This window comes from Stegostoma tigrinum, chromosome 26, assembly GCF_030684315.1.
Source record: "Stegostoma tigrinum isolate sSteTig4 chromosome 26, sSteTig4.hap1, whole genome shotgun sequence".
NCBI lineage: Eukaryota > Metazoa > Chordata > Chondrichthyes > Orectolobiformes > Stegostomatidae > Stegostoma > Stegostoma tigrinum.
The window spans coordinates 47,888,443-47,903,187 of record NC_081379.1 but is presented as its reverse complement, the minus strand read 5'-3'; the positions used below and the strand labels follow the sequence as shown (position 1 = coordinate 47,903,187).

General features: G+C 47.2%; 1 protein-coding gene across 4 annotated transcripts; it reads right to left on the bottom strand.

The window, feature by feature from the left end:
- Positions 1–679: 679 nt before the first annotated feature.
- Positions 680–10,600, bottom strand: ddt (D-dopachrome tautomerase). Of its 4 annotated transcripts, none has more exons than XM_048555790.2 (4): positions 10,507–10,600; positions 9,288–9,420; positions 1,897–2,072; positions 680–895 (listed from the first exon to the last, which is right to left on the bottom strand). In XM_048555790.2, the coding sequence occupies exons 2-4, from the start codon at positions 9,393–9,395 to the stop codon at positions 823–825; spliced, it is 357 nt and encodes a 118-aa protein (XP_048411747.1). In that variant the 5' UTR covers positions 9,396–9,420; positions 10,507–10,600; the 3' UTR covers positions 680–822. The 4 variants fall into 4 exon arrangements, with proteins under 4 accessions (XP_048411747.1, XP_048411744.1, XP_048411746.1 ...); XM_048555787.2 differs by lacking the exon at positions 10,507–10,600 and adding an exon at positions 10,101–10,226; XM_048555789.1 differs by lacking the exon at positions 10,507–10,600 and adding an exon at positions 9,963–10,090.
- Between the last annotated feature and the right edge of the window lie 4,145 nt (positions 10,601–14,745).

The following is a 14,745-nucleotide window of genomic DNA, read 5'->3' as shown; positions in this document are numbered from 1 at the left end:
TGAGTGAGAGTTGACTGTGGTGTGGTAATTGACTTGCCCTTTGTGAACAAGATGTACCAGGGAAATTTTCCACAGTGCTGGATATGGGCCATCAATGTAGCTGTACGGGAACAGCTTGATTAGGGCACAGCTAGTTCTGCATAGTACTCCACTGGAATGTTGTCAGGGCGCATCGGCTTTCCAGTTGCAGTGCCACTAAGGTAGTTAATCGGGGTTAACCTCTGAAAACTTGATGTGACCCAAGATGGCAATTTCCTAGTATCTCTGCGTTCTCTTCATGTGAGTAACAATTTTCTCCCAGCCATTTCCTCCCTTTCTTGTTCATTGGTTATCTTACATATTTCTACAAGTGAGAGTATTTTGTTGAAACCAGCGTGTAACGCAATGATTTCTGCACAATGGACTCCAATGTATTCGTGCTAGTCAAAAGCACAACAGATACTAAGCAATGGACTTCAGCTGACTGGCCATCATTGTATTTATATGGCGATCCTTATCTACTGATATCTACAGATATATTACAGAGCCTTGCAACTTGTTAGCCAGAGATCAGTAATTGTTGTCCAGAACTCACTCCCTAAGCCAAGGATTCTTCTAATATTGGGAGAGGAGCTGATTTCTGTGACTCCAAATTCATTTCTTTACTTCTGACTCATTTTGCATTGAATTAGTGTCAAGATTAAAGTTCACTGCATCACTGGAATTGTTTAATGTTAGGTACTGTAGTGCTGCATTCAAGAACACAACTGGTAGTACAAACTGGTAGGCAGGGTAGGACAAACGTATATGTGTCAACACACAAGACTTCAGTCCAGAGTTTGTTTACAGAAAAGTCATGACAGTCCCATTTTTCCCTATCTGCCACTTCTCTATTGGGTAAAATCGAATCAGGATCCTGGAAAGAAATAATTGAAAGGTTAATATGCAGCAAATTATAGTTATGAAACACTTAATGATTATCAGTTAGGGTTATCATTGCCACATGCTTGGGATAACAGTATGAAGCCTCGTGGGATATATACAAAATTCAAAACAACATTCCCATTCACTGTGATTTCCCAAGCATTTAAAAACAGGTCTTACGTGCATGTTCGAGATGCATGAACAACACCCTTCAAAAGCTCCAAATGTACCATCTCCAATAAAGCAGAATGAAACAGCTACTTGACCTACGTGATTGGAGTTATATGGATGGATAAAGATAAATTAATAATGTAACTTCTCCACTCATGAACTCACGTTTCAGTCAAGTATCACAGATGCAAAAACTGATTACACCTCAGTTTTAAACCTTGGTCTGTCAGTTAGCTGATTCCTGGTGCAGCGTCAGTTGGATTGCTATTAATGACCAAATTTCTCGCGACGGTTTGCTCCTTTGGACTCTAGCATAAGTCTCCATTGGGCTGCTCTCTTTCCTGGGCATTCTAGTTGTCAGTGCTTTAGGTTAAAATATTTTAACCTTGATTGCTGTGTGACATGGATTTAGGGATGCAGTATTGAAAGTGGAAAAACCCAAGCACACTGCAGTCAGATAGTTGGCAAAGCCAAAATCTCAAATTAAATCAGAATTTTCAGTGGCAAAAGAAATAATGTCATGCATGCTTCAATAAGTCCCACACCTTACGCTACAGATACACACTAGTGATTTTTCACACGACACAGCCAATCTGTGTGCAAAAGGCTGAACTGAGAAAATCTATCCTGGTTACAGACCGTGAGTACTTATTTGGCTGCAAAGTGGTTCGGGCCCTGAGGTTTTGACAGGCCCTATAAAAATGCAAGGTCAGCACCACGAATAACATCGCATCGCAACCCAGTGCCATAGAGATGAGAGAGGGCTACCACCAGAAGCACAGATGTGATCTCGACCACAAGACTCTGAACCCTCACACTTACCTGTCTGGGGCTAGACCCAGTTCTTGTGTGAGGAACTCAAAGAACTTGGCACTGTGTTGCTTGTTCTGCTCAGCTGTGCCCACCACACCAATGGAAGACACGATCAGTTGGGCACAGGGGGCTGTGCTGCCTCCAACGGTCATGAGCAGGCCTGGTTTCACACTCATGTTAATTCTCTGTAAGCAGAAAAATCTTTGTTTCAGAAATAATATTTTAAAGAGGATCTTAAACTACTCACATAACCTCACTTTCCTTCCTGGCTTCCATGTTAGTTAATATTGTTCACAGGGTTCAGGTATATCCCTCTCTCCTTCAAATCTGCTGTCACTATTTCTGTTTTTGCAAATTTCTGCCCCAACTCCATTCCCTCTTTCCTTCCTAAATTTGCCTCCATTTATTCTGCCCACCTGACTTGGTTCTCCATGTTTGAATGGCTCCAATCAGGTTTCTCATCCAGCCGCAATACAGAAATGGCTCTTAATTATGTCACAAATGACATCCTATGTGACGTACAGTCCCTTGGCTATATCTTCCAAAAACGTGGTGCCAGTTTCCACGAGTATGCAGAATTTAGGCAGCTCCACCCCTTCTGACCCCTTAATCCCAAAACTGTCAGGCTGCTTATCCAAGATCCGGAATAAAACCAAGAACTGAGGATGCTGGAGATCTGAAACACACAAAAAAAAAGACATTGCTGGAGAAACTCAGCAGATCTGGCAGTATCTGTAGAGAGAAAACAGAGTTCCCTATAATTCCCTTCCCAAATCTCTCTATCTCACTTGCCTTCTTTCAAACACTGCTATTTGATCAAGGTTTTGCCTATCGAACATAATGTGCTACTGTGGCTTTGAGTCATATTTTGTTTCATAACATTCTTGCAAAACACCATGGGTCACTTTATTATGTTAAAGGTGAAAAATAAGTTGTTTAAAAAGAGGAAGGAGTTAGGAAGGGAGGAGAATTCCAGAATTCCCAAGCTTGTCTGCCCGTATAGCAGGAGGAGGTGGGTGATTCTATGGTATATGGCACTACCATAGATGGCAACATGTAAACACCAGGATCATTCTGAGATGTACAAATTGATTACACTTCATTTCTTTTCAGAGACACAAAATTCCCAGTGCAGGTTAAGCTTGTAGCATATTGGACATGTACAAAGTTGAAAGGGACATAGTTAATATGGTTTGAGAGCAGCTTGACCACAACTTTGGGTGCATTACAAAGCAGACATAGCAAACATAACCCGGTATAACTTCACTGGAATGATTACACAGATGGCAGAGATGGTCATGAGTGAGAACACAAGATTCTTTTGCCAGAACACCAGGGGCTAAGAGGAAATTTGAGAAAGGTTTCTAATGCAGTTTGCTGTAACAGGCGTTGATTTACATAGGCACTTTGTTTTTCCATGCCTCCAGTATAAAACGCTGAACCTTCGTGTTTAAATCTCACATGTTCTTTGTTTTCGTCTCTCTCTAACCTCTCCTTCAGTTCAATAATTCTGTGGAAACTTCTTATTCTTAGAATTCTGGCTGTGACTGTCGCTCCCATCTCTTTACCCCATGCTGATAACAGTACCTTTAATCACATAGTTCCCATACTGGAAACACCCCCACCTAAACTCCCACAAATGCCACTTTCTTGTCTCCTTTAAGGCACCATATAAAACCAACTCTCTGACCAAGCATTGGATCATGCCCCCTCCTTTGGTGTGACTCACAATTCTGTCTGATTGCCTTTCTGTGAAATACCCCAAGTCATTGTTACGTAAGAATTAGGAGCAGGAATAGGGCATTCAATCTCTGGGTTCTGCTTCACCACTTAATATGACCATGGCTGATTTCCTCTTGTCCTCAACTCCACTTTCTGGCCCGCTCCCCGTAAACCGTGCAACCCATTATTAATTAAAAACCTGCCTGTCTCCTCCTTTCACTGTCGGGTGCCCCCCACACTCTGGGCTCGTGATTTCAACAGGTTCACAGCCCTTTGAGGGAAGTAATTTTTCCTCATCTCTGAATTAAATCCGTCAACTTTAAACCGAAAACTATGGCCTCTCATTCTAGATTGTCCCACAAAGGGAAACACCTGGTCTGCATCTACTTTGTCAAACCCCTTTAGCATCTTATATACCTCAGCTGGGGGTCAGTTAGCTCAGTGGGCTGGATGGCTGATGCAGTGATGTTCAATTCCCATACTTGCCAAGGTTATCCGGAAGGATTCTCCTTCTCAACCTCAGGTTGGTGACCATCAGGTTAAACCACCAGTTGTTTCTCTCTGAGAGAGCAGCCCAGTAGGTCTGGGTATGTTCCTGTAGGACAATGGCAACCTTATATCTCAATTAGATCTCATCTTTCTAAACTCTAGCAAGTATAGATCTAAATGGCTCTACCTCTCCTCTTAAAACAAGCCTTTCATCCCTGGAATTAATCTAAGGACCTTACTCTGAGCTGTCTCCAATACAGCCTACAGCCCAATAGCCTAAATGTGGACTTTACCAGATTCAAATTTTCCCCACCCTTGGCCTCATCCCATGACCAACCCTCCCTTTCATCTCCGCTTCCTTGACCTGACATAACCTGTCTATCTTCTCTCCCACCTATCCACTCCTCCAACCCAACCATTGCCTATCACATCACCATGCCACCTACATTCCCCAGTCCCACCCCCATCTCTGTTTATTTCTGAGCTCTCTTCCTCCTCCCCCATTTCTGAAAAAGAGTCCCGACCCGCAGTTTTTGTTATTGTTTTTATACTTTGTGTGAGTCTTCTTTAATAATTAACCTTTGCTTTTTAAACTACTTTTTTTTAGTAACTCTTTGTTGATCTTTAAGAGTTGCCCAATCCCCCAGCCTGCCAGCGATCAATTTTTTTTTGCCCTTATGTTATCTTTAACCTCCTTGCTTAGCACACGGATAGTTTTTCACCAACTTAAAATCTTTCTTACTGTCTGGAATATCTTTTAGTTTGGAGGAATTAAATATCTCTTTGACTGCCTGCCACTGTTCATCAATGTTCCTACCTTTTAGTGTTTCTGCCCAGTTCACTAGGGCCAGATCTATCCACGTCCGTTGTTTAACAACAGAACACCAATGTGGGACTCAAGTTTTTTCTCCTCAAACTGAATTTCAAATTCTGGCGTGCTTTTATTGGTCTTCCCTGTTGATATGCAAAGAAATTGTTGTGACCAACATGTGGATTCTGTTCTGTGTAAACTTCCACAGTTCTAATCCTCAGTAACAAACACAATACTCTAACCTTTCAACCAGGAAGACTTACAGAGAACTGGTGCTGATAGAGGAAGAACGGCAACTCATATTCCACTTGGGAACCCTGCAGCCCAATGGTACCAATGTGGATTTCATAAGCTTCAAAATCTCCCCTCCCCCTACCGCATCTCAAAATCAGCCCAGCTTGTCCCCACCACCCTAACCTGTTTTTCCTCTCACCTAGCCCCTCATCCCACCTCAAGCCGCACCTCCATTTCCTACCTACTAACCTCATCCCGACCCCTTGACCTGTCTGTCCTCCCTGGACTGACCTATCTCCTCCCTACCAACACTCACCTCTACAGGCTCCATCCCCACCTCTTTAACTTGTCTGTCTCCTATCCACCTATCTTCTCCTCTATCGATCTTCGATCCGCCTCTCCCTATATATTTCAGAACCCTCTCCCCCTCCCCCTTTTCTGATGAAGGGACTAGGCCCGAAACGTCAGCTTTTGTGCTCCTAAGATGCTGCTAAGCCTGCTGTGTTCATCCAGCTCCACACCTTGTTATCTCTGATATCTCACCTCACCTTTATCACACTGTTTCTTTGTGTGATCTGACTTGAAGGTATTTAGAGATCACAATGGGGCGCCTGTGAGTGAGCCACTTAGCAGTTCTTCACGTTGATAACTATTGCCATTTTATCAAGTTAAACTCTAAACAATCCCTCATCATACTTGGATTGAAAAGTATTTACTGAAGTTTATTTTCTGTTAACCTGCACCATGGTCTTTGGACTGTACTTAGGCAGTGAGGCTCTCTTTTACAGGGAACAGAATGTACACTTTGTAGTGGGCTAACAAAAACCCAGCCAGTGTTGATTCTCTAGGACCTAGAACCCAGATCTTAACTGACTTCTGTACACTGCCCAAGAACTAATTTCCCTCTTGACACGTCCAGGTAGTCATCCAACCCATTCTCAAACTTTGTCAAGATCTCTGTCTCGTTTGCTTGTTCTGCCAGTGAACGCATTAGCATTAGCACGTGGGACCTGGGTTCGATTCCAGCCTCGGGCGACTGTCTGTGTGGAGTTTGCACATTCTCCCAGTATCTGCGTGGCTTTCCTCCGGGTGCTCCGGTTTCCTCCCACAGTCCAAAGATGTGCAGGATCGGCCATGCTAAATTACCCATAGCGTACAGGCTAGGGTGGGTTAGCCATGGGAAACGCTGAGATATAGGGGTGGGGGGGTGGTGGTGAGTCTGGGTGGAATGCTGTTCAGGGGGTCAGTGTGGACTCGATGGGCCGAATGGCTTGCTTCCACGATGTGGGGATTCTACGATTAGCATCAGAGATCCAGGCTGTAGTACAAAGATAATAAAATGTGAGGCTGGATGAACACAGCAGGCCCAGCAGCATCTCAGGAGCACAAAAGCTGACGTTTCGGGCTAGACCCTTCATCAGAGAGGGGGATGGGGTGAGGGTTCTGGAATAAATAGGGAGAGATGGGGAGGCGGACCGAAGATGGAGAGAAAAGAAGATAGGTGGAGAGGAGAGTATAGGTGGGGAGGTAGGGAGGGGATAGGTCAGTCCAGGGAAGACGGACAGGTCAAGGAGGTGGGATGAGGTTAGTAGGTAGGAGATGGAGGTGCGGCTTGGGGTGGGAGGAAGGGATGGGTGAGAGGAAGAACAGGTTAGGGAGGCACGAGACAGGTTGGACTGGTTTTGGGATGCAGTGGGTGGAGGGGAAAAGCTGGGCTGGTTGTGTGGTTCAGTGGGGGGAGGGGACGATCTGGGCTGGTTTTGGGATGCGGTGGGGGAAGGGAAGAAGTCTCCCCTCCACCCACTGCATCCCAAAACCAGTCCAACCTGTCTCTGCCTCCCTAACCTGTTCTTCCTCTCACCCACCCCTTCCTCCCACCCCAAGCCGCACATCCATCTCCTACCTACTAACCTCATCCCACCTCCTTGACCTGTCCGTCCTCCCTGGACTGAACTATCTCCTCCCGACCTCCCCACCAACACTCACCTCTACAGGCTCCATCCCCGCCTCTTTAACTTGTCTGTCTCCTCTCCACCTATCTTCTCCTCTATCGATCTTCGATCCTCTCCCTATATATTTCAGAACCCTCTCCCCCTCCCCCTTTTCTGATGAAGGGTCTAGGCCCGAAACGTCAGCTTTTGTGCTCCTAAGATGCTGCTAGGCCTGCTGTGTTCATCCAGCTCTACACCTTGTTATCTCTGATATCTCACCTCACCTTTATCACACTGTTTCTTTGTGTGATCTGACTTGAAGGTATTTAGAGATCACAATGGGGCGCCTGTGAGTGAGCCACTTAGCAGTTCTTCACGTTGATAACTATTGCCATTTTATCAAGTTAAACTCTAAACAATCCCTCATCATACTTGGATTGAAAAGTATTTACTGAAGCTTATTTTCTGTTAACCTGCACCATGGTCTTTGGACTGTACTTAGGCAGTGAGGCTCTCTTTTACAGGGAACAGAATGTACACTTTGTAGTGGGCTAACAAAAACCCAGCCAGCGTTGATTCTCCATGACCTAGAACCCAGATTTTAGCTGACTCCTGTACACTGCCCAAGAACTAATTTCCCTCTTGACACATCCAGGTAGTCATCCAACCATTCTCAAACTTTGTCAATATCTCTGTCTCGTTTGCTTGTTCTGCCAGTGAACGCATTAGCATTAGGTGCCATGGTTAGCAGGTGCCTCACAGCACGTGGGATCTGGGTTCGATTCCAGCCTCGGGCGACTGTCTGTGTGGAGTTTGCACATTCTCCCAGTATCTGCGTGGCTTTCCTCCGGGTGCTCTGGTTTCCTCCCACAGTCCAAAGATGTGCAGGATCGGCCATGCTAAATTACCCATAGCATACAGGCTAGGGTGGTCTAGCCATGGGAAACGCTGAGATATAGGGGTGGGGGGGTGGTGGTGAGTCTGGGTGGGATGCTGTTCAGGGGGTCGGTGTGGACTCAATGGGCCGAATGGCTTGCTTCCACGATGTGGGGATTCTACGATTAGCATCAGAGATCCAGGCTGTAGTACAAAGATAATGAAATGTGAGGCTGGATGAACACAGCAGGCCCAGCAGCATCTCAGGAGCACAAAAGCTGACGTTTCGGGCCTAGACCCTTCATCAGAGAGGGGGATGAGGTGAGGGTTCTGGAATAAATAGGGAGAGAGGGGGAGGCGGACCAAAGATGGACAGAAAAGAAGATAGGTGGAGAGGAGAGTATAGGTGGGGAGGTAGGGAGGGGATAGGTCAGTCCAGGGAAGACGGACAGGTCAAGGAGGTGGGATGAGGTTAGTAGATAGGAGATGGAGGTGCGGCTTGGGGTGGGAGGAAGGGATGGGTGAGAGGAAGAACAGGTTAGGGAGGCAGAGACAGTTTGGACTGGTTTTGGGATGCAGTGAGTGGAGGGGAAGAGCTGGGCTGTTTGTGTGGTTCAGTGGGGGGAGGGGACGAACTGGGCTGGTTTTGGGATGCGGTGGGGGAAGGGGAGAAGTTAGGGTTAGGGTCAGGGTTAGAGCTCTCTGATGAAGGGTCTAGGCCCGAAACGTCAGCTTTTGTGCTCCTGAGATGCTGCTTGGCCTGCTGTGTTCATCCAGCCTCACATTTTATCATCTTGGAATTCTCCAGCATCTGCAGTTCCCATTATCTCTGATACTATTCCACCTCCTTGACCTGTCCGTCTTCCCTGGACTGACCTATCCCCTCCCTACCTCCCTACCTATACTCTCCTCTCCACCTATCTTCTTTACTCTCCATCTTCGGTCCGCCTCCCCCTCTCTCCCTATTTATTCCAGTTCCCTCTCCCCATCCCCCTCTCTGATGAAGGGTCTAGGCCCGAAACGTCAGCTTTTGTGCTCCTGAGATACTGCTTGGCCTGCTGTGTTCATCCAGCCTCACACTTTATTATCTTGGATTCTCCAGCATCTGCAGTTCCCATTATCACTGTAGTACAAAGATGTTTGAGATACGCCGCCAGTCGAATAAGTACACAAATTCAGCAGCACTCTTGCCCTGAGTCATAGTTTTGGTGTTGAAAGTTAGGCTGGAGCGATGTGCAGAGAGGGTGTGAAGTGCAGAAAGGTAGTTTCACGTAGACAGTGCAGCGCTCTCTCTCTCTCTCTCTCCCCCTGACTAGTCCCTATAACTGTGCACCCACCTCCCTGGGTTTGTCCAGGATCCTGGCGGCCGCACAGCATAGCTTGTTCAGCAGTTCTTCCGTGAACTGGCCTGCCGGCAGGTTACTCTCCAGCTCAAGGAAGGGCATTTTCACACAACGGCCCGCAATCCCACTGTTAGAAAGAGGAATGAATAGACTCAGTTCGGGAAGTCTGCAGGAGATTAGGTGGAGCTAAACCTACAGCCCAGTTCTGCTGCAAGGTCGCAAAATCCCTCAGTTTAAACTATCACTCTCCCACACGTGTTAGCGGGGCTGCTCAGTATCCCCCCGGTATCTTCTGTTCTCTTTTCTGTAGCAGACATTCCAGTAGCTGGAAAATATTCTCCCCTCACCTCTATCATGCCATTTGCTTTATGCAAAACATTGTTTGTAGCTGTTCCCAAGTCATATTAAAATACAGGAACAAACCACTCCCTTCCGGTGTTGTCGTTGATTGCATTTATAATTATAACAAAACTGTAGCGATGCAGGAGGGAGACCATGTGTGGAGCGTACCACTTAATTCCAAACCTATACCTTTTGCCAATACCCTTGTGCATTTTTCTGTTTAAATAATCATCTAATACCCTCTTCAATGCCTCAATTAAACTGCGTTCACCACACTTCCCAAGCCACCAGTGTGAACAAGTTTATTTTTCCTCACATCACACTTACTACTTTTGCAAATCACTTTTAAGTCTGCGCCGTCCTATTCTTGGTCCGTTGACAAGCAGGAACAGCTTCTCCCGACCTACTCTATCCAAGTCCCCTCATGCTCTCATCCCTCTTCTGTCCGAGGAGAATAATACCGACCTCTCCAGTCTATCCTCATAACTGAAGTTTCTCATTCCTGGAACCATCTAGTAAACCTCAGTGTACCGTATCTAATGCATTCACATCCTTCCTATGGTACAGCACCCAGAAAAACTCCAGCTGAAGTCTGACACGTGTCTTTGTGTACATGTTCGCTATAGCATACTTGCTCTTGTACTCTATGTTCCAATCAATAAAATCCAGGATACTGTGCATTTCATTAACTGTTCTCACTATCTGTCCTGCCACCTTCAATAATTTGTGCACATGTACACGCAGTCCCTCTGCACCTGCACTCCCTTTAGGATTGTACCACCTATTTTGTATTCTTTGTCCACGTTCTTATAACCAAAATGTATCAGAATCAGAATATCCGATGTTGTCACATGAATCACTTCACACTTGCCTGCATTGAACTTAATCTGCCACCTATCTGCCCACATCACCAACTTTTCGACGTCCTTATAAATTCTACATTGCCCTTCCCACAGTTTACAACACTGCCAAGTTTTGTATCATCTGCAAAGTATGAAATTGTCCCTGCATGCCAAGATCTAAATCATTAACACAACTCAGGAAAAGCAAAGGTCCTATTACTGACTCATATACAGCAATAGACCCTTCAATCAAACTCCGTGCCAACCAGACATCCTAAACTGATCTGGTCCAGTTTTTTTTAGATGTTATTGTCACATCCACTCAAGTACAGCAGTGCAATGAAAAGTGTATAATGCTGCTGCACATTGCACCGTCTTAAGGTCAAAGGTACCTAAGTAGAAAAAACTTGGGTACAAAGTAGTAAAAGGTACAAACTCTGAAGAACATGGTAAGCATTACTTTCACAGAAGTAGAAAAACAAAGAAACGAGGTAATATTTAACATCAAAGTCCTTCCTAATATAAAATAGAAAAAACAAAGGAACAAATGCAAAAGTTCAACAGTCTTTGATGAGTGCCTCCGTTTAGCTCACTCTCCAGGAGATCTCAGCTGGCTGTTCTCAATGCTGCCACTGCTGTACCGGGTGCTCGCTCTCCCTGCATTAGGCTATTTTCCCATCACTTCGTCTGAAGCTGCCATCTCCCCAATTTCCTCCTGCTGCCTCCAGACCGTGCCTGGGCAGGACCCACCTGCACGCCTAACCGAGATACTGCAAACCAGAGACACAGCCACACCAAGCCGAGAGACCGTACTGAGAGACCATCACGCCAGGCTGACAGATTGTACTGAGAGACAATCACGCCAAGCCAAGAGGCTGTACTGAGAGACCATCACGCCAAGCCAAGAGGTTGTACTGAGAGACCATCATGCCAGGCTAAGAGGCTGTACTGAGAGACTGTCCCGCCAAGCTGAGAGACTGTACTGAGAGACCATCACGCCAAGCTGAGAGACTGTACTGAGAAACCATCACACCAAGCAGAGAGACCATACTGAGAGACTATCACGCCAAGCCGAGAGGCTGTACTGAGAGACCATCATGCCAAGCTGAGAAACTGTACTGAGAGACCATCACGCCAAGCTGAGAAACTGTACTGAGAGATCATCACGCCCAGCTGAGAGACTGTATTTTGAGACCATCACGCCAAGCGGGAGGCTGTCCTGAGAGACCATCACGTCCAACTGAGAGGCTGTACTGAGAGACCATCACACCCAGCTGAGAAGTTGCCCTGAGAGACCATCACGCCAAGCCGGGAGGCTGTACTGAGAGACCATGACGCCAAGCCAGGAGGCTGTACTGAGAGACCATCACACCAAGCCGGGAGGCTGTACTGAGAGACCATCACGCCAAGCTGAGAGACTGTATTGAGAGACCATCACGCCAAGCCGAGAGACCATCACACCAAGCCGAGAGACCATACTGAGAGACCATCACGCCAAGCCGAGAGGCTGTACTGAGAGACCATCATGCCAAGCTGAGAAACTGTACTGAGAGACCATCACGCCAAGCTGAGAAACTGTACTGAGAGACCTTCACGCCAAGCTGAGAGACTGTATTTTGAGACCATCACGCCAAGCGGGAGGCTGTCCTGAGAGACCATCACGCCCAACTGAGAGGCTGTACTGAGAGACCATCACACCCAGCTGAAAAGTTGCCCTGAGAGACCATGACGCCAAGCCGGGAGGCTGTACTGAGAGACCATCACACCAAGCCGGGAGGCTGTACTGAGAGACCATCACGCCAAGCTGAGAGACTGTATTGAGAGACCATCACGCCAAGCCGAGAGACCATCACACCAAGCCGAGAGACCATACTGAGAGACCATCACGCCAAGCCGAGAGGCTGTACTGAGAGACCATCATGCCAAGCTGAGAAACTGTACTGAGAGACCATCACGCCAAGCTGAGAAACTGTACTGAGAGACCTTCACGCCAAGCTGAGAGACTGTATTTTGAGACCATCACGCCAAGCGGGAGGCTGTCCTGAGAGACCATCACGCCCAACTGAGAGGCTGTACTGAGAGACCATCACACCCAGCTGAGAAGTTGCCCTGAGAGACCATGACGCCAAGCCAGGAGGCTGTACTGAGAGACCATCACACCAAGCCGGGAGGCTGTACTGAGAGACCATCACGCCAGGCTGAGAGGCTGTACTGAGAGACCATCACGCCAAGCTGAGACTGTACTGAGAGACCATCACGCCAAGCCAAGAGGCTGTACTGAGAGACCATCACGCCAGGCTGAGAGACTGTACTGAGAGACCATCATGCCAGGCTGAGAGACTGTACTGAGAGACCATCACACCAACACGAGAGACTGTATTGAGAGACCATCACGCCAAACTGAGAGACCATCACACCAGGCTGAGAGACTGTACTGAGAGACTATCACACCAACACGAGAGACTGTATTGAGAGACCATCACACCAAGTTGGGAGGCTGTACTGAGAGACCATCACACCAAGCTGAGAGACTGTATTGAGAGACCATCACGCCAAGCCAAGAGACCATCACACCAAGCCAAGAGACCATACTGAGAGACCATCACGCCAAGCCGAGAGGCTGTACTGAGAGACCATCATGCCAAGCTGAGAAACTGTACTGAGAGACCATCACGCCAAGCTGAGAAACTGTACTGAGAGACCATCACGCCAAGCTGAGAGACTGTATTTTGAGACCATCATGCCAAGTGGGAGGCTGTCCTGAGAGACCATCACGCCCACCTGAGAGGCTGTACTGAGAGACCATCACGTCCAGCTGAGAGGTTGTCCTGAGAGACCATCACACCAAGCCGGGAGGCTGTACTGAGAGACCATCACGCCAAGCCGGGAGGCTGTACTGAGAGACCATCACACCAAGCCGGGAGGCTGTACTGAGAGACCATCACGCCAAGCTGAGAGACTGAACTCTGAGACCATCACGCCAAGCTGAGAGACTGAACTGAGAGACCATCACGTCAAGCTGAGAGACTGTACTGAGAGACCATCACGCCAAGCTGAGAGACTGTACTGAGAGACCATCACGCCAAGCCAGGAGGCTGTACTGAGAGACCATCACACCAAGCCGGGAGGTTGTACTGAGAGACTATCTCAGGCTGGGCTGGGCAGGGCAGAAAGAATGCCTCACTGGGTCCGTGCTGAGGCTGGTACTGAAGAAAGGAAACATTAGTCTACCGTACAGAATTTTGTTGAATGCCTTGCTGAAGTCTATATAGACAAGGTCTGCTGCTCTGTCTTCATCAATCTTCTTTGTCATTTCTTCAAACATCTCCATCAAGTTAGTGATACGCGATTTCCCACTCAGAAAGCTATGTTGACTACCCGCAATTAGTCCTTGCCTTTCCAAATACACAAAAATCCTGTCTCTCAGAGTCCCTTCCAACAACTTAGCCGCCACTGGTGTCAGGCTCACCAGTCTATAGTTCGCTGGGTTTTTCTGACCACCTTTCTTAAACAGTGACAGTGAAGACCAGTGCTCGGACTCTAAGCAGGGTATGAGATTGGCTGGTGGATAAACTGGACCTTGGGGTTGATTTTACAGGCAATGTTCACTTAAGTGTGTGGTGCCCATTTTGATTAAGGATGGTGACTCACCACTGCAAGCGCAAACTGAGGTTGATTCATTGATAGCCTCAGTACTGCCTCCCACTGAAGGTGACTGCCAAAGCAGCTGGGAGAAGGAGAGGGCACTTCCATGTTGAGGCATCCTCAATGTGTAAGTAGGAATCTTTTTTGATGTCTGGGGAGCAAGCAATAACTGGAGGTGAGGGACCATGTACCCTCCACTGGCAATTTGGAGGTCAGCGGGTCCACAGGGTGAGCAGGCATGGTTACCATTACTGTGAAGAAGCCCTTCCATGGATTTTGCATTCCCCATTCCCAGAAGCAAAAAGCCCAGTGCCACCCTGTCCTTCACTGGAACTCCTTTGGAAGGCTGACTCAATAGAAACACTGAGCTGAGGCCTGTACAGTTGCCAGTGAAACGCCTCTGGCCCATGAGCAACCACACAGTGACTGTTCCCATTTTCTGGGAATATTGGCAAGATGTTGAACTTCACTTCCAATGTTTTCCAATGCTATTTCACAAGCCTTCCCTCCTCCAGTGATTTTCAGACTGCTGGAAGTCAGCCCCCCAAGCTCTGGTTTCTTTAGTTGGTAGCTCAGTATGACCCCCTGTTTTTCTTTTAAATTCTCTTCGTGTTCAGTGATTC